General features: G+C 44.5%; 1 protein-coding gene across 3 annotated transcripts in view; it reads left to right on the plus strand.

Moving 5' to 3' along the window:
• WWP1 (WW domain containing E3 ubiquitin protein ligase 1) overlaps nucleotides 1-19,595 on the plus strand; it is a 320,828-nt gene that overhangs the window by 236,668 nt on the left and 64,565 nt on the right. For all 3 annotated transcript variants that reach the window (XM_082258087.1, XM_082258088.1, XM_082258089.1), the window contains exons 8-9: nucleotides 14,460-14,781; nucleotides 18,932-19,027. In XM_082258087.1, coding sequence (XP_082114213.1) covers nucleotides 14,460-14,781; nucleotides 18,932-19,027 — 418 coding nt within the window. The remainder of the gene's footprint in view (nucleotides 1-14,459; nucleotides 14,782-18,931; nucleotides 19,028-19,595) is intronic.

Raw genomic sequence — 19,595 nt, forward strand, 5'->3', positions numbered from 1 at the left:
TACTAAATTTGATCCATGTAGCGGACACCTCTCGAACATCAAGCGTCTTTATCAACACGGACGCAGAAAAAGCCTTTGATAGGGTAAACTGGCGATTTATGTTTTTGGTCCTCAAGCATATAGGCCTGGGTGGTAATATGCAAAGATGGATCGCCAGCATTTATTCAAACCCCACTGCACAGGTCAAGGTGAATGGATTTTTATCGGACTCCTTCGCTATTAATAACGGTACAAGACAAGGGTGCCCCCTGTCTCCTCTTTTATTTGCACTCACGTTGGAACCCCTTCTCTGTACAATTTGACAAAATCCAGATATACAGGGATTACAAGTGGGTGAGGGTCAGTATAAGATCTCTGCTTATGCGGATGACCTTATGTTTTCTCTGATAAATCCAACCATATCAGTGCCGAACTTACTACAGGAATTAACCAGATACGGATCTTTGACGAATTTTAAAATTAATTATAGTAAATCAGAGGCGATGGGGGTGGGCTCGACTGCGTCATCTTTTCGAACGTTACAAGCAAACTTTGGCTTCCGATGGACCAATAGAGCTCTACGTTACCTTGGTACTTACATTCCATCTTGTGTAGCTAGGACGTATGAGTTGAACTTTCCTCCTCTGATAGCGGAGACACGTGTGCTGTTGGAAAAATGGTACTCGGGCCTCCACTCGTGGTTCGGTAGGTGTAACCTAATAAAGATGAACATCTTGCCTAAACATGTCTATCTGATTAGAGCTCTACCGATTAAACTACCTGCCCGATATTTTCACTTGATCCATGCTCTTTTTATCAAATTTGTTTGGGCAAAGAAAAAACCTCGCCTGGCGCGGAAGCAATTAACTTGGCCAAAAAAGTACGGAGGCTTAGCCCTCCCGGACTTGCAAAAATATTTTCAGGCAGCCCACTTGAGTAGGGTGGTAGATTGGTGTAGACATCAAACATTTAAATTATGGACTAATGTAGAGCAGGCACAAACAAATATCCTCCTCAGAGGAGCACTTTGGTGTTATGCAGACTTACCTTCACAACTGAGACTACATCCTCTTATAGGTACCACGCTGCGTATAGGCCACCTGGTTAATAGGAGATACTCTATCATCCCCCCCAGTTCTCCACTGCTCCCGGTGATTGGCAACCCTCGATTTAAACCTGGATTCTCATCTCCAGACTTACGCGCGCTAGGCAAAACCGGGGGAGCTCGAGTTGAGCAATTTTTGATAGCAGGTAATTGGCCGACATTAACGACTTTAATGAACCAGGAGGGCGACTTTAAGTTAACCTTTTGGTCGGCTATACAATTGCACCACTTTCTGAGTGCCCTGTCAAATCCGACAGAATACTCAAGGAGTCTGTCTAAATTTGAGGGATACTGTCGAGGAGAAGGAGTGTTAATACACACGCTCTCCCTACTATACAACCTATTAATATCACCACCGGACAACCCTGACCTGTCTTGGTTGACTAAATGGGCAAATGATCTAAACTGCATCTTCACAGCATCACAAAAACAGAAGATGCTCTCGCTAGTTTTTGAAACATCTATTTGCACTAAAACTCAGGAGACTAATTTTAAGATACTGACCAGATGGTACTATACACCCTATAAACTCCATAAGATATTTCCAGGTACATCAGCGAATTGCTGGAGATGTGGAGGAGAAGATGCAGGCATGTTTCATATTTTTTGGTCCTGCCCGAAACTTTTGAGATATTGGACTGAGGTGAAAACCCTTGTCCAAAAATTTACGGAATACACTATTTATGAAGATCCTGCTTTTTTCTTGTTTCATCTGTCAGATATTCCCACACAGAGATATGTGAAGTCAGTGGTGAGACATTTGGTAAACGGGGCAAAGGCCTGTATCCCCGCGTTATGGAAAAACCCGCATCCCCCGACAATAAGAGATTGGCTACACAGGGTAGAGGCGATTAACAGAATGGAAGACCTAGTTTTGACATCACAGTGTAAACGTGGGTTATATATAGAGACCTGGGAGCTTTGGAATACTTTTATTTTGTCAGAAGAGGGGACTAGGCTGCTGCAGACATAGATGGAGAGAGAGAGGTGATCTGGGGGCTTGGGGAGGTGTAGGGGAGGAGGGGGAGACCTTAGGGAGGGATTTGGAGAGGGGGAGCTTTCCCCCTGTTTGTCTTTACCCCTTTCCTCCCTCCCCTCCCTCCTTTTTTTTTTTTTTTTTTTTTTTGGGTGTTTTGGCGCTTATTATTTGGTTTGTGTCTAGAGACTGAGAGTAGATTAGCCTAATGTTTGAAGTGATCACAGATGATGGGAAAGATATATAGATTTAATAATTTAAGAGATCTCTTTGAAGAGACATACAGTTGATGTGATAGGACTGGAATGACCTCTTATGTATGTAACAGTCGCAACTCTGTATAATTGGTTTGTATTGTAATATTGTTTTTCTGTGTTTGAAAATAAAATAAAAGATATATTTGAAAAAAAAAATGTCAGTCAAGGGTCCGATCTGTCCGCCCCAATGTCGCAGTACCGCAAAAAAAATCGCAGATCGCCGCCATTACGCGTTAAAAAAAAAAAACAACAAAAATGACAATCTTTCCCTTTGTTAGTAAACGCGATAACTTTTGCGCAAACCAATCAAAATACGCTTTTTGCGATTTTTTTTTTTTTTTTTTTTTTTTTTTTTTTTTTTTTTTTTTTTTTTTTACCAAACATAGGTAGCATAAAACAAATTGGCCGAAAATGTTAAATTTTGATTTTTACATTTTTTTGGGGGGGGAATTTCATATAAAAAAATTTGAAAAATATTGCTATTTTTGCAAAATTGACGCTCCTTTTTTTGTTAATAACGCGTGATCAAAAAATCGCACAGGTGATCAAATACCACCAAAAGAAAGCTCTGTTTGTGGTAAAAAAAGGACGCCAAATTTGTTTAGGTACAGCGTCGCACGACCGCGCAATTGTCCGTTAAAGTCACGCAGTACCGAATCGCAAAATACCCCCTGGTCGGAATGGGGGTAAAATCTTCCGGGGCTTAAGTGGTTAATACAATTTTTTACCTGGGGTGCCCAAACTTTTGATCCCCACTGTAGATGAATCAAAGTTTGTCTGGTTCCTGCTGAACTGGCTTAATTTCAATCCATCTATGGCCAGCTTTAAGCCTCGTACTAGTACACTACTAGTTTTTACAGCTCAGGTTGGAGCCGTTGTACTAACAATCCGATGTTAGTACTGCAATCTCCCTGCTTTTGTGCTCTGACAGGGTGACAGCCCACCCCCGCCAGAACACTCCGGTCGGCAGACCTTTTTCGGTTATTATCTTTGACAGAAGCTGGCCAAATGGCTGATTTCTGTCGGACCGGCTTCCGTGCACACAGGCCAAAAGTCGGCTGGTTTCTATTGAACCAGCCAATGCCGGCTGACATTCTGCCTGTGGGTACTAGGCTTTAGTCGGCTTAAAAATGAACACACTAGTATTATCTCTGTAGCTTTTCAGAATTGATTTGATCACACTTATCTCACTTGTTAGACTAAAAGAGGCAAAATGTATATTTACAGCATTGATGCAGGATTGCATAGTTATCCTTTTGAAAGGATTTTACCAGTTTCAGTAAAAAAATATAGTCCGTCCCTACCCATGAAACATGCCAGTGAAGGTGTTTGCCTCCCCCCACAGTGGCTAAGTAGTACTCCTCTATTTACAGTTTTTCCCTAGTATCAGTATATCGAAATGAAAGTCTGGTCCTGTCCTTTATACTGGATGAAGAACTGTGGCAGGGGAGAAAGACCATAAACAAAAGTATATGTTGCTAGCAAACAAAGTATTATTGAAGTAAACATTTCGGGGCCACGCAGGACACCTTTATCACGCATGTGATAAGTGCTGGATACAGTGCAAAGAACATTTAAAGCAGGCATGTCCAACCTGCGGCCCGGGGGCCACATGCGGCCCGGAACCCCAGGCAATGCAGCCCACTGCCCCCTGCCCTCTGACAATTCTTTTTTTGCTGGGGAGGAAGGAAGTCAGGTCAGGGGCATGGCCACAGAGGTTTCTAACTAACGGTAGGCAGAGGCTGCCTCGGAGGGGAGGGGGGAGGCGAGCATGTGCAGTGTTTCTGACTCCTACCACCATGACCACTTCTTCAAATCACGGAAGTGGTCATGGTGGTTAGAGTGTTCCTTTAACCTTCTTAGCGGTATTCCCGAGTGTGGCTCGGGGTTAAATTTCAGAGCCAAAAGCGGTAACCCCGAGCCACACTCGGGGTATCGCCAGAAGCATTGCTGGATCCTGTAAGCAGGGTTACTTACCTTGTCACCGGGATCCAGCGATGTGTCTCGCGGAGGATCTTCCTCCCGATTGTCTCCGTGCCCCGGCTTCCGTCTCCTGCGACGTGACGTTCGCAGGGGGGTGGAACCGGCGGCAAATTCAAATGTAAAAACACACCAAACACACTGATACTATTCAAAATAAAAAAAAAAAAATCACATTAGTTTGCCCCCCAGTGCCCTTTCCTGCAGTTTTACTGTACTTTTTATGTATATATATATATATATATATATATATATATATATATATATATATATATATATACATAATTCTTGTGAATGAGCAGCCCAAACCAACTGTATACATTTATTATATATATATATATATATATATATATATATATATATATGTATGTGTGTGTATATATATATATATTAAATGTATACAGTTGGTTTGGGCTGCTCATTCACAAGAATTACATGCAAAATAATGGTACCGCTTTCAGCACCTAAAATCCAAAAGAATCATACCGCCAGGGAGGTTAATATCTCTCAGAAGAAGTAAACCTCTGTATACTGATTCCATTTCATTTGATCATCCTCTAGTTGTGTTAAATTAGTGCGGGGGGTGCGGCGGCGCGGGTAAGGCACGGCAGCATTTTATTACTTATATACCTTAAAGCGGAGTTCCGGGCACAAAAACGATATTTTTTTTTTTGTGCCCCTCGGCTAGGTATGCCTCACCTGAAAAGGAATTTGATAGTTATTTTTTTTTTTTTTTGTTTACTTACCTTGCAATTGAAGATCGAAGATACTCACCTCAGAGTACTTCCTCCCTCGGAGCCGCGGCTCACCCCGTCACTTCCTGCCTCGCTATGATTCCTGGGAGCTGAACGTCACAGCTCCCAGGAATCAATGCGACGGCACCGGCCCCACTCGTCATTTCCGGGCGACGCCGCATTCCCCTGCTAAACAGCTTCTGGGCATGCCCAGAAGCTGTGGAGGAATGCGGCGCCGCGCCGGAAGTGACGAGAGGGGCCGGTGCAGGCGCATTCTGGGACAAGAAGACGCGGAAGAAGACACAGAAGAGGACCGCGCCGGCTTCAGCTGCCCACAAGAGAGATGGAAACGCTGTGGAAGAAATTTTATAAGTAAGTATTTCTTCTAAAAGGTAAGTGCGAACCGGGACAGATCTGAGGCTAGCCATTGTGGAATGTGCTAGCCCTGACTGTCCCGGGGGTATGTTTATTAAAAAATGACATCTGTGCCCGGAACTCCGCTTTAACTATAGAATATATTTTATATGCGGCCCAAGAAAATTTCTCTACACTCAATGTGGCCCAGAGAAGCCAAAAGGTTGGACACCCATGATTTAAAGTATCATCCACCAATCAAAAATCAGTATAGAAAGCCACTGCTGACCACTGATATCATATGATGTCATGAAACCCGGTAGAAAAAAAATCGAATAATGAACCTGTCATATTTTACATCCCATATATGACTGTTTAGTCAATGTAAAGGTCCTAGGTCCAAAATTTTCGGTGATTTTAGGGGCCTAGTAATCCTCCTACTTGGGGTCCTAGACGGTGCTCCACCCATTCGGGCACATTTGTCATATTTGCCTGATCTAAAAGGCGTGCAATCCTATACTAGCTGAGGTGTCGCTTGCATGTAGAGTGCAATCCATGGCTTTACTGCTGTGATGTTGTTTACTGAATAAATGCTTGGACACAAAGTCAGTCCTTGTTGTGCTGACAACATACATTTTGCTTTATGGTACCAATTTCCAGCTGGCAGTTGCTGCAGCACCCATTTATTTTATGCCTTTTCCAGGAACGTGTGAGATGAGAATATTTTTTGTGATCGGAGGATCAGCATGCATTATGTACATGTTAGAATCTTAGATAATATTTTTAAGGATGTATCTTGAAAACCACAAGTTCCACATCTGGTTACTATACCCAGACAGCTGAAGAAAGGTTTTAGCCATCATCCAGAGTCCAACCAGCTAAAATTATCTTTTATCGACAATACCCTGATTTTCAAACACACAAATTATCACAATGTGCATCTCTACATCCTGATGTGGAGTTGCTTTCATAAAAAAATGTTTTTTGCTTTACTTATCTTTTTTTGCTTTTCCTTCCTGGCTTTCCTGAAGGCAGTGGTGATGTAGCCCTGACTGCACAGATTCCCCCTGGGAAGGCAATGTTACTATTGCCTTTAGTGAAATCTGGTACCTAAACTGTGTACCTAAACTTGTTATACTGTGCATGCCTTACAAGATTACATCCATTTGCTGGTTAAAAAAAAAAATATATATTTTATTGCAATAAATGCATGTTGCAGAATTGTACGGCACATATCATGCACCTCCTCTTGCCCATGAAGTAGAATCTTCTAAATTGTGAGGTGGGAACGGGGGCCAAGGCAGCATAGATGCAAAATTAAAACTGATAAACATTAAAGAAAAACTCCATGAAATCTTTTTTTTAGTTTGTTTTGTCCAGGGGTGCACGGAAAGGCTATACTTACCTTATCCGTTAATCCTCCGCAAAACTGCACTCCCCCACGTCCAGTGGTAGACTTTTCCTGCTGTCCTCATGTCCAGAGCCGGTCTATGGGCGTGATGATGTCAGAAACAGTCCATTTTCAAGACCGCTAGCATGCAGCGGGGCAGGAGCGGTAGGGACCGGTCTTGCGCTCAAGACTCAGCGGATTAGGTAAATATATTTCCACTCTGCAATTCCCTACACCAGGGGTGTCAAATTCTATTTCATCGTGGGCCACATCAGTATTATGGTTACTCTCAAAGGGCCGGTTGTATCTGTAAGACTGTATAAATGTACTCGGGGCTTTTTGTCTGAGGGATAAGGTGCAGGAACTCGACTACGTCCTCCCAATGAAGCGCATCGAGCAGTGGGTGTGGCCAAAGTTCACTAACCGTGGAAGGATCTTGAAGGGGCAATAAATACCAGGAGTGCATTGTGTGTGGCGTTCAAGGGTGCACTGTGTACAGACTGCGGGGTTCAGGGGTGAGCTGTGTACAGAGAGCAGGGTTTAGGAGTGTGTCACATATAGAGTGCAGAGTTCAGGAGTGCCCTATATACAGAGTGCAGGGTTCAGGGGTGCACTGTGTACAGAGTGCAGGGTTCAGGGGTGCGCCATGTACATGCCATCTGAGCCTTCCTTGCCATAAGTGCAGGGCAGGCAGGGATCTGTGAGAGCTTCCACCCCATTTCAGCTGAAAAAAAACCCCTGGGTGCGAGGGCCACATTTGGCCCGTGGGCCTTGTGTTTGACACACGTGCCCTAGAAAAAAACAAGCCCATGCATTTCCCACTGCACTCATGAGAAAATAAAAATATTATTTAAGAAAAGATCACATGGGCATAGGTAAGTATACTGGTACTCCCTTACATATTATTGTCTGTATTTTGTGAGTAAGATTTATTTGATTAGGGCATCTGAGAATCTTTACATATGCATGCTTCCAAAAGTTTGCTCTGTTGGTTGATGAAGGTTTCCTAAGATTGGACTGAAGACACAGTATAGTAATCCTTATTTCTCTATCGCTCATTGACAGACGTAGTCTTCTTGATTCTCAAGAGCTGGGTTATGTTGTCTCCGCAGGAGTAGGACTAGGCAGAAAGACAAAACGTTCTGGCTCCACCTTAGGGGCAGTCCCTGAGGGTATATCCTCCCTCTCTCTGCTACAGGGAATCAGTTTTTTTCTGTCTAGTCAGGAGTAAGGACCTAAGTTCCTTGCTGGGATCTTTTGGTCCTGGCAAGACTTTTTTTCTTTAAGAAAAAGACATTTTTTAGGTAGTTTTCTCCAGTGTTTTTTCCTGTGAGATCTTCAAGCAAAAATGCCGGACTGGGCGACACTTGTGGTCACCCCAGCCGGCCTACGAGCGCGCGCAGACCATGGCATTGCGCTTGGTCGGCCGCGACATATTCAAGTAAGTATGCGGGGCCGGGCGACGGGCTGGATGTTGAGATCCAGTGGTCACCCCGGTTTCTGCCTACGAGCGCGTGCAGACCAGAGCTCCGCGCTGGGTCGGCCGCGACTGAGTCCCAGTGAAGGGACTGACTTTGCGAGTTAAAAGTCTCGCTTGGACGCCAGGTACCAGAGAGTCGAGGCGTCCGGAGTGGTCCACAAACCCCCACCCCGGTGGAGAGGGTATTGTGAAGAGAGGGTGCCTGTCGGTTCGGTATGGTGAGTAAACGTTCCCTTTTTTCCTCGTTATGAGGCAGTATGTATTATGGGCCCCTCCATATATGGTCAGTATATATCTGATACTTACAAGTCCCCCTTGTAATACAGCATGTGTTTGTGGGAAGTGGACTTGGTTTAAGAGCTAACACTCTACCCAGCAGACTGTAACATTACAGCAGACATAGGAGGTATAATCCTACCTTATGTGTAGTGTATCTTCTGTAGATCCATATATCGCCTCTTAGCAGAGATGCAGGTGGATGTGCTGGGAAAACGATTTCGGCGGTCCGCCGCCATTTTGCCGTAGACCGAATGCATGTATGTCCTCAGGTCACGCCGGCCGCCATGTTTTTGGAGTCTTATGTCTCTTCTATGGGGGCGGCCATGTTTTGTGAGCCCAGCTACCTCGTGGAGAGCTGGGAACGCCGGAAGGCGTACACAGGGGGCGGAGCCACGCCTTCTACCCGGGAAAAAGCAAACAGCTCCTTCCAGTCTGTGTAAGACAGACGCTGACTGCAGTTGGTTGGAAACTGCACTGCATCGGTTGGTGAGCCTTGGGGGTCCCTCTCTCTCTCTGTGGGATCGAGAAGCAGGTACTCTGAGGGGCGCTATTGCGCTAGGGGGAGACACACAAAAAAAAAAAAAAAAGTTTTTTTGTTTTGCTGGCAAAGGTGTCCTGTATTAACATGGACCCTGCCACTCATGTATCTCCTCCGGATCCCCTCGAGGGGTCTGCGGGATCCTCCAGCACCCCATTGACAATTGAATCATTGTCAGCTATTATGGAAACTTTTGTGTCCCGGGTGGAAGTGGCTTGTCAGGGACAGGGCGCAAGAAAGCGACCCCCGCCTAACCCCTTATTATCTGAAACCTCGGACTCAGACTCTGAGCCTATTTCTGCAGTTGCAGGTACTTCATCTGGGATTGGTGTCTCGGGTCCTGTCTCTTCAGACAGTGAGGAGGATGTTTCGGCATCCGCCATAGCCCGAGAGGAAGCGTTGGTAAACGCACTCATTGTATCTGTTCAAGAAACATTAAGATTACAGGGTATTCCATCAGAAATAGCTGAAACTGAAATCCCTTTTGGGACTAAAAAACGCATCAAAGTGGCGAAGGTTTTTCCATTGCCCAAATGTTTTGGCAATCCAATCGAAGAAGAATGGCGTCTGCCAAAACGCACTTTTACTATTTCTAAACGCATTGACAGGCGTTATCCGTTTGAGGAAACCCTTATTAAGAAATGGACAGAACCACCTGTGGTGGATTCACCAATTGCTAGATTGAATAAAGCCACGGTTATTCCTTTAGAAGACGCTCCGTCTTTTAAAGATCCAGTGGATCGCAAGATAGAAGCTATGTCTCGCACCATGTTTTCCTTGATTGGATCAGCTTTCAGACCTATAATAGCTATTGGTCTGGTTTCGCAGGCTGTAACTGAATGGACCAAGTGGTTACGCCGGGACTTAGAAGAGGTCCCTCAGGCGGTATCAGATTTGTTGGAACAAATGATACAGGGGTTACAGTTTGTGTGTGATGCGGCGTTAGACGCCACTCCATTATTGGCGCGAGCATCAGTCTCAGCAGTGGTTCTCAGGCGTACACTGTGGCTAAAAGGTTGGTTAGCCGACCAAGGTTCCAAAAAAGCATTGGCTAATATCCCCTTTTCAGGAGAGCGTCTATTTGGAGCCAACTTAGATGAGATCATTAAAGATCTCACGGGTGGAAAGAGCACCTTTTTACCGCAAAATTTTAAAGGTAGAGGAACTCGTCAAAGACGAGGGCCTTCTTTTTCTGCTCACAAGAGGTTTTTTCGTCCCGCGGGTGAAAAAACTAAGTCCTCCAAAGCTCCTGCAGGAGGCGTCAGGGGTCGTTGGTCGGGCAAGCAAAAGCCCGCCCCCTCCAGACCTGAAGATAAACCATCCAAAGCCTGAAGGTGCGCCCCCACCCATAACTGGGGTGGGGGGACGTCTTTGCCGGTTCCCGGATCCATGGCTTTCCAGAATCCCGGACAAATAGGTTTGCGAAGTCATAAGGTCAGGGTACAAGATCGAGTTTCGATCTCTCCCACCGGCGCGATTCTTCCCTTCCAATATCCGACTATCCGCAGATCGTTTAGAAGATCTGCGGAGAGCAGTCACAGATTTACTACAACAAGGAGTGGTAGTCCACGTTCCTTGGACAGAACGGTTTCAAGGGTTTTATTCAAACCTGTTTACAATACCCAGGAAAGAGGGCAAAGTGCGTCCAATTCTGGACTTAAGAGCACTCAATTCTTTCGTCAACATAAGAAGATTCAGAATGGAGTCCATTCGCACGGTAGCAGCCTTCCTGCATCCAGGGGATGTCCTAGCGTCCATAGACATCAAGGACGCCTATCTTCACATTCCCATTTTCGCAGGACATCAGCGTTTTCTACGCTTTTCCGTAGAGGAGAACCACTATCAGTTTGTGGCGTTACCTTTCGGTCTCGCCACGGCTCCGCGGGTCTTCACAAAGGTGTTGGCCCCAATGTTGGCACTTCTGCGCCAAAGAGGTATATCGATCCTTGGTTACCTAGACGATCTTCTGCTTCATGCAGAGTCTCCTCAGACCTTGCTACAAAACATAGAAATTACTATGATTTCTTTACAGGAATTCGGGTGGCTGGTGAACCAGCAAAAGTCATTTCTGGTTCCCACCCAGAGGCTCGAATATCAGGGTCTAATTCTAGACACAGTCAGGACGAGAGTTTTTCTTCCGGTAGGGAAACTCCGAAAGATTCAATCAGCAGTCCAGTTGTTACTGTCCAACAGCTGGTCTTCCCTTCGGACTTGCATGAGGGTTCTGGGGTTGATGGTGGCTTCGTTCGAAGCAGTCCCATTTGCCCAGTCCCATACCCGAATTCTTCAGCAAGAGATTCTTCTCAGATGGAATCGGAATCCGGAATCCCTGGACAATCAGATCCGATTGAGCAAACAGACCAGAGAGTCTCTGGTCTGGTGGCTTCGGTCTCCGATGCTCAGCCAGGGAAAGTCATTTCTGCCAATATTTTGGACGATAGTGACCACGGATGCCAGTCTATCCGGATGGGGAGGAATTCTCGGTCAGTTATCTGTCCAGGGACTTTGGTCCCCGGAAGAATCCAGGTTACCGATAAATGTATTGGAACTGAGAGCGATCAGACTTTGTCTGATTCACTGGACCGAGCAGCTCCAGGGCAGCCCGGTTCGGATCCAGTCGGACAATGCCACGGCCGTGGCTTATGTCAATCACCAGGGGGGCACCAAGAGTGTCCGAGCGGCCAAAGAAGTGGCTTGCATTCTTCGCTGGGCGGAACGATTTGTTCCAGCAATCTCTGCGGTGTTCATTCCGGGGGTGGAGAATTGGCAGGCAGATTATCTCAGCCGTCAGACCCTGGATCAGGGGGAATGGTCCCTCCATCCAGACGTTTTCCACCAGTTGTGCCTACGGTGGGGCACCCCGGATGTGGATCTGTTGGCATCACGATTCAACAGGAAAGTTCAGAGATTCGTGGCTCGCTCCCGCGATCCTCTAGCAGAAACCGCAGACGCACTGATCGCCCCGTGGGGGCAATACCAGCTAATATATGCCTTCCCTCCTCTCGCGTTACTGCCAAGACTTCTTCGCAGGATAGAGGAGGAAGGAATCCCAGTAATCCTGGTAGCTCCGGACTGGCCTCATCGAGCTTGGTACGCCGACATGGTCAGACTGGTGGCGGACGTCCCGTGGAGACTTCCTCTCAGGGAGGATCTACTGTCTCAGGGACCGATCTTCCATCCTGCTTTACGATCGCTGGCTTTAACGGCCTGGCTATTGAGACCCAGGTGCTGAAGGACAAAGGTTTGTCAGCTTCAGTTATTCCTACTCTAGTTGAAGCAAGGAAAGCGACTTCCAGAAAGATTTATCATCGCACATGGAAGTCCTACATTGCATGGTGTGAACCTTTGGGGTTCCGTCCTCGGTCTTATTCGATTAGTCGAATATTGGCTTTTCTGCAACAAGGGGTTGAGCAGAAACTGGCCTTGAGTACTATCAAGGGTCAGGTCTCAGCATTAGCCATCTTCTTTCAGAAGCCTTTGGCTACTCATTCCTTGGTGCGGAACTTCATCCAGGGGGTGCGACATCTGGCTCCGCCAGTGCACGCGCCGTTACCCCCCTGGGATCTTAATTTAGTGTTGTCGGTTCTTCAGAAACCTCCCTTTGAAGATATTAGGGAGATTCCTCTACCTACGTTGTCCCAGAAGGTGGCCTTCTTGGTGGCTATTACTTCTGCACGCAGGGTGTCAGAACTGGCCGCATTATCTTGTCGTTCCCCATATCTGGTGGTTCATAGAGATAAGGTGGTTCTTCGTCCGAATCCATCCTTCCTACCAAAAGTGGTTTCAGAATTTCATCTGAATGAAGAAATTGTATTACCTTCCCTGTGTCCTAAGCCCAGTCATCCTCGGGAGTTTGCTTTACACTCCTTGGATGTGGTCCGGGCGATCAGGGTATACTTGAAAACGACAGACTCGTTTCGCAAGACGGATTCACTTTTTGTGATCCCAGATGGACCCAAAAAGGGGTTGCCTGCATCTGCCGCGACCATTTCCAGATGGATCAGACAGACGGTAGTACAGGCTTATTCTATTAAGGGTCGGGAGCCCCCGTTCCCTGTTAAGGCGCACTCCACTCGGGCACTTAGTGCGTCATGGGCCTTTCGCCATCAGGCGTCAGTGGTCCAGATGTGCAAGGCGGCTACCTGGTCGTCGGTGCATACCTTTACTAAACATTATAAAGTTGATGTAATGGCATCGTCTGATGCCTCGTTTGGCCGCAAGGTTTTGCAGGCCGCAATTTGAGGAGACCAGTGGTCTACCTCGAGGGTTTTTTCTGTTGGAAAATTTTTCCTTAGTCTCATTCTTTGTTTATAATGAGCCTTTAAAACTTCTAGTTTGGCACCAGTTGGGCCTTCTAGATTGGATTTGATTTTGTCAATCCCACCCCTCATTTGTGGCACTGCTTCTGGATGTCCCAGCTCTTGAGAATAAAGAAGACTACGTCTGTCAATGAGCGATAGAGAAAAATGGATTTTTGTAAGATCTTACCGTAAAATCCTTTTCTCTTAAGCTCATTGACAGACGTAGTACCCGCCCCTCTATCATTGAGTTGGGTTGGGTTAAATTCTCTGTACTGCTTTAAAACAGAACTGATTCCCTGTAGCAGAGAGAGGGAGGATATACCCTCAGGGACTGCCCCTAAGGTGGAGCCAGAACGTTTTGTCTTTCTGCCTAGTCCTACTCCTGCGGAGACAACATAACCCAGCTCTTGAGAATCAAGAAGACTACGTCTGTCAATGAGCTTAAGAGAAAAGGATTTTACGGTAAGATCTTACAAAAATCCATTTTTTATGGGCGTTGTGATGTATGCAGGAACGGTTGCATACACCCATTCCTGTGTACCTGTCAAAGTTTGGTGTGTGGAGGAGTCTGTACAGCTGATGCCTACTCGTTTACTTCCTATGGGCTGTCTGCACTCAGTTGAGTAGTGGGAATGAAATAAATCGCGCTGGCCACTGAAAAGGGCTGAGCGTACAAATGAATGAGCCCTATAACGGCAAACATCTTTCTTTTTTTTTTTTTTCATGCAAAATATACAGCCACCCCCATAAAAGCTTTTTGTAGTTTTGTGTCTCTTTGAGGAGACACCAATAAGTTTATTTTAATCCATGTCCTGGTTTTCAATTAAATAGCTTTTTTAACTTGGGAATTTCTATGCTAATTGCCCAAATACTGTATATGTTGACCCCATGTGTAAGTCAGTTTTGGTTTATGTGTTGCAATCTAGACAGGCTTCTCTAGTGCTGTGTTTAACCAGCAAATGAGCTGCAAAGTCTCCACATCATAAAATGTAATCATTACTGATTGAGCTGATATTAACCGAAGCAGAGTTTGTCATTGATGCAGACCTTTACCTTCTTGACACCAATATTTTTTTTTACTTTCAGTTAATGGCACAAGTAATGCATCTGAAGCCAGTAGCACATCTTGCCATGAAGCTGCAGCAACTTCTGTAGGATCTCACATATCAGATTGCACAGACTCCACGAACAACACAACGGACATACCAGCAGTGGGCACAACAGAAAGCAGCACATCTGCTGCCAATGCTGCGGCTGAACCTGTAAGGGCTACGGACTCAACGTCCTCATCATCTGCTGCTGGCAGCTCGAGTCCTGAAGCAGCGAAAACCAGGCAAGCGTCTGTTACTGCCTCTGGGGATCCTGTGAGACAGCAGCCCAGCAGCACTGCAGAGCCTTTACCACCTGGGTATGCGCATGGATTGAGCTTTTGTAGTTGGTTAATGATCCCTGAGCAGCAAGCTGTCACATCTATTAGACCATAGTCTGCAGTGCGGGAACCCAAACCCTCCTCTCACTGTTTTTGCCTTGTGTTTAAGAAGGATATTACTGAATAAAAATATGGCTGCTCTAAAGGTAATCTGTCAATCTGTCACAAAGCAAAGCAATCCTGTTTGAGAAGGGTTTGTGAGATTTGACTCTTGGATTGTGTACTAGTTCCATGGCAGCGATGACTCTCGCAGTAAAACCAGGAATGGGTATGCAACGTATAATTTAGCTTCTTTTTGATTCTTCCAACACAGCATTGTTTTACCTTGTGACTGATTAAGTAAGAACTCAGGGTTTTTTTTTTTTTTTTTGTAGCTCTAGAATTTGTCCACCTTTTAGTACTCCTTGAAGTCCTAACTTTTAGGTTTTACCTTTCCTATGGAGAAAACACAAAGTGCCTTCATTATGTGCTTTAAAACATGTTAAAAAAACATTCTCTTCCCAAATATATTACATTTTCATATTATATTACTAATATATATTATAATATAAATATATATTTTATATTTAAAGTTCTTACTACTTGGTTATTACCATTACCAGTTGTTACTACTTGGTTATTTACTTCTACATTTTCTGTTTTGGAATGAGTAACTTCTAATAATGACATTGATATGACATATGATGATTAGCAGTATGGGGCATGTAAAGTACAGCAAGGCATCCAGAGTGGAGCAGAGTGGATTAGGTGAAGCACTGAACAGTGTAAAAAATGGGGCAATGGGATGGATCAGAGTATTCCATACACAGTACAGTGTACATTCTAATTTAGAGATAAAAGGACTACATTTGCCAACATCCCTCTATATTTCACAGTGGGATTTTGTAGACCATTCTCTTGATCAATATTGGTATAAAACATATTTTATTTTGTTATAAAAGAATAAACTTAGTTGAAAACAATATAGTAGTGGCTGACATTGTGTACATTGACAATTTTTGTTGCATGATCTACTCTGTACCCAAAATTTGAACCCGGAGGGGATCATTGTTATTGACTATTGTTGTGCTTGTTGCCTCCCAAAGCTGGAATGCCTCCGACACACTTCTAACAGTGTCTTCTTACAGGGTACAGGTATACAGTATAGTTGTCTAATGATATAAGTACATAAGACCACACTGCGCTCCCATGCCTAGTGTGGTCAGTTTCAATATCACGCCTTAATAGGGTGCCTACTATTCTAGCAAAAGATGCAGCTGCTTTTAAGGACCCAATTGTTAAGTAGTTGGAAGCCCTGTCTGGAGGGAAAAACAGGGCGGAGAGAGAGGAGTCCTGAGCACCCTGTCGATGCAAGGAACTTGGTCATCAGAGGAATCTAATATCCTGATAAACATCTTGAATCTTCAGGTGATTTGGCTGCCCTTTAGCATTGGACCATCCGATCCAGATTCAATTAGACAATGCCCCAGCAGTGGCGTACATCAATCATCAGGGAGGAAACAGAAGTCTTGCTGCAGCAAGGTAGAACCGATCCTGTCTTGAGCAGAACTGCACATTCCAGCCATGTCAACCATGTTAATTCCAGGTGTAGATAGTTCAGACAGATTTTCTCAGCCGACAGCTCCTGAACTGGAAGAGTGGTCATTACAACCAGAGGTGTTCAAGGACCTGTGTCATAAGTGATGGACAGGGATGAGCTCGGACGTGTTCGAGTTCGTACATGCCCGGTCCTGCCAGGAAGCTGACACTGCACTCCCCTAATCACAGGCAGTGAGACGTTTCCTGATCTACAGCTGCACAGATCGGGAAATGTCTCACTGCCTGTGATTAGTGGAGTGCAATGTCGACTTCCTGGCGGTATCGGGCACGTACGAACTCGAACACGCCTGAGCTCATCTCTAGTGATTGATGCTGAATGTGAACCTTCTGGCCTGCAGGTTCAACAACAAACTGGACAAGATTGTATGCAGATGCAGGCATCCTCTGATAGATGAAGTGAATACTCTGGTGACTCTGAGAGATCAGTACATGTTCATCTATTTCTTTCCTTCCCTGAAACTTCTTCCACTCCTCTGCAGTTATGAGATAGAAGGCATTCCAGTGAGCGTCATACTTCTGGATTGGTCCAGTCGGATCTGGTATGCCCACCAGACTGTCTCTAATTACTGTCCCAAGGATCAATTTGCCATCCAGATTCTTGGTTGCTGGTTTTTCACTGCCTGGCTGTTGAAGTCAAAGTTCTAATGTACAAGGACCTAGTTAAGACTGGGATTCCTTTGGTGCTCAAGCCTAGGAAAGTCTACCTCCTAGCTTTCCAGGTCATTCATCAAACATTGAAGGTGTACTTTACTTGTATGTCTAGGGGCTTTCACCCCAGAAGCTTCTCCATGTGACAAATTCTTCAGTTCCATGACCAGCATCTGGCAATCAGCACTATCAACGGTTGGTCCCTTAGACTTTAAAACCTTTGTGCAGGGAGTCTCCCATGTGGTTTCCCCATGACCCTGAATTATCTGAACCTGGTTCGTTCTTAGAACCTGTCATTTTAACCCATTGGGGATATTTGTCTCTTTCTTGCACAGAGCAAGGTGATGTTGAGACCCAGGGCTTCCTTTTTCCCTAAGGTTGTTTCTGCCTTTCGCCATAACCTGGACATTGTTCTCCTCCAGTTCCTTGGGAAAGCTCTGGGTCTGCCAAGTAAAATTTCTTTCATTTTCTGGTTGTGGTTCAAGCTGTACAAATCTGCCCCTCAGCTACTGCTTCTTTCAGAAACATTGATTCCCTTTTTGTTCCAAATGGATCCCAAAAGGGTGCCCTGGCTTCTTGTTTCACCATATTTAGAAAAGTATTAATGCTTACAGTCTTAAGGATCAGGTTGCCTCTTTTTCTGTTGATGCTCATTCTACTAGATTTGTGTGCTCCTCTTGGGTATTTTGGCATCAGACAATTATTTCCAAGATTTGTTCTCTTAAGTTCTCTAATTCAGGTTTCTGCATAATCTGGTGTCGGCTTTGGTTTTGATCTTGTCTTGGGGAGAACAATATTAATCAGCCAATACATATCCACTATACCTGATGTTTCCTGATCAGTCATCCTGTCTGATTCTACCCTTAGGCATGGGCATCTGGTCAAAGATATTTGAATAAAGGGATTATTAGCTTATGTCTCTGGGTGCATTAAAGAGAACCTGACTGATAAAAATGTGGGAAATATTATTGGGGACTTGTTTATGAAGCTATAAGCTCTGTGGCTATCCACCCTATTCTTGTAGCTTTACGTAGCGGTTCACTGGAACAAAAAGGTAGCTGGTAATGTGTTGGGAAGCCTGACCTGCACAATTATGTCATATTAGTAATGCACTTAGTGAAGAAAGGAAATAGATGGCAGCCCTGTAGCTAGCACTGTCATAATTATATAGGACATTTTTATGTTCTTACAAGTGTCCTTTAAAGGGGAACTCCAGGCATACAGCTAAAATACACAGAACAAACCTATGGGAGCACTCTCACCACCTGCTAAAGGGTTTGTAATTATCTGCAGCCAGTTTTATTATCCGGGTACACTTGCCGCAGAGCATACCCAGGTCTGGGACCTCTACTGCAGGTACAGCAGGACCTGGATACTCCCATGACTTACAGAAGGCAGTGGAGAAGAAGAATATTGATGTCATTCAAACAGAGAAGCAGAATCCTGATGTCATCCTTTTGCTCTCTAATCCTGTCAGCATGCTCACTAGCAGTAAGTTCTGCAAAGCTTATTTGAATCCCAATGCTTCTTTACAGGGGATTGTAGAAGGTTGATCTAAAATTATTATGTAATTGGACTTATTGCATTTACAAATATATACTTTATATATATATATATATATATATATATATATATATATATTTTTTTTTTTTTTTTTAAAGAACTAATATTTATAAATATCTGTCTGGGTTGAAGTCTGACATTATTGAAGTGTGCTCTGCAGCATAAAAGAATAAGTGTATGAAAATGTCTGCAAGCATCTGAGTTCTCCAGAGCAACCAGTCACATTAATGCATTCCATTCTTATTTATTGATACACCCTTTCACAAACTACAGCAGTTGTATAATTGCTTAACTGCATTAACTGGTTGTTTGTTTTTAGATGGGAACAGAGGAAGGATCCTCATGGTAGAACCTATTACGTTGATCACAACACAAGAACGACAACGTGGGAGAGGCCGCAGCCTTTACCTCCTGGGTAAGGTAGACAGATAACTTAACATATTATACCATAAATATTGATCTGCTGAAGATGAAACTTGACTACAGCCAGCCAAATGCTCCTGAAGCCTAGGTGAAAAGCCTAATATCCCGTGAGCTGTGTGACTGACTGGCATACAAGGACTAACATGGCATGCAGTATATGGGTTCATAAGATTTTTCACTGTACTAGCCATCATGAAGTTGTACATATACAGTATTGTCAGCCATGATGATTTAAAATTCAACAATTGTAGATCAGTGGGTTCATTCAGCTGCATGAATTGATTGCTTACAAAGAACTGTGCTGCAAAGGGGTATCAGCAACTAGCCCCATGCCACCCTCTGCAAGTAAATTATATGGTTGAGTCTAACAATACATTTACAATATGATATACAATACAATTTTTCATTTAGTTTTAAATATGAAATTCCATGTAATTAAAATTTTCTATCTCTAGCCGTATCTCATGTATTGGTTATATGCATCAAAATCATTGCCTGCTAAAAAGCACTGGATTATAGATAAATTAAACAATTCAACTTTGACTTGTGCACATTGCAGT

This window comes from Pelophylax lessonae (assembly GCF_965119305.1).
Source record: "Pelophylax lessonae genome assembly, chromosome: 5".
Classification (NCBI taxonomy): domain Eukaryota; kingdom Metazoa; phylum Chordata; class Amphibia; order Anura; family Ranidae; genus Pelophylax; species Pelophylax lessonae.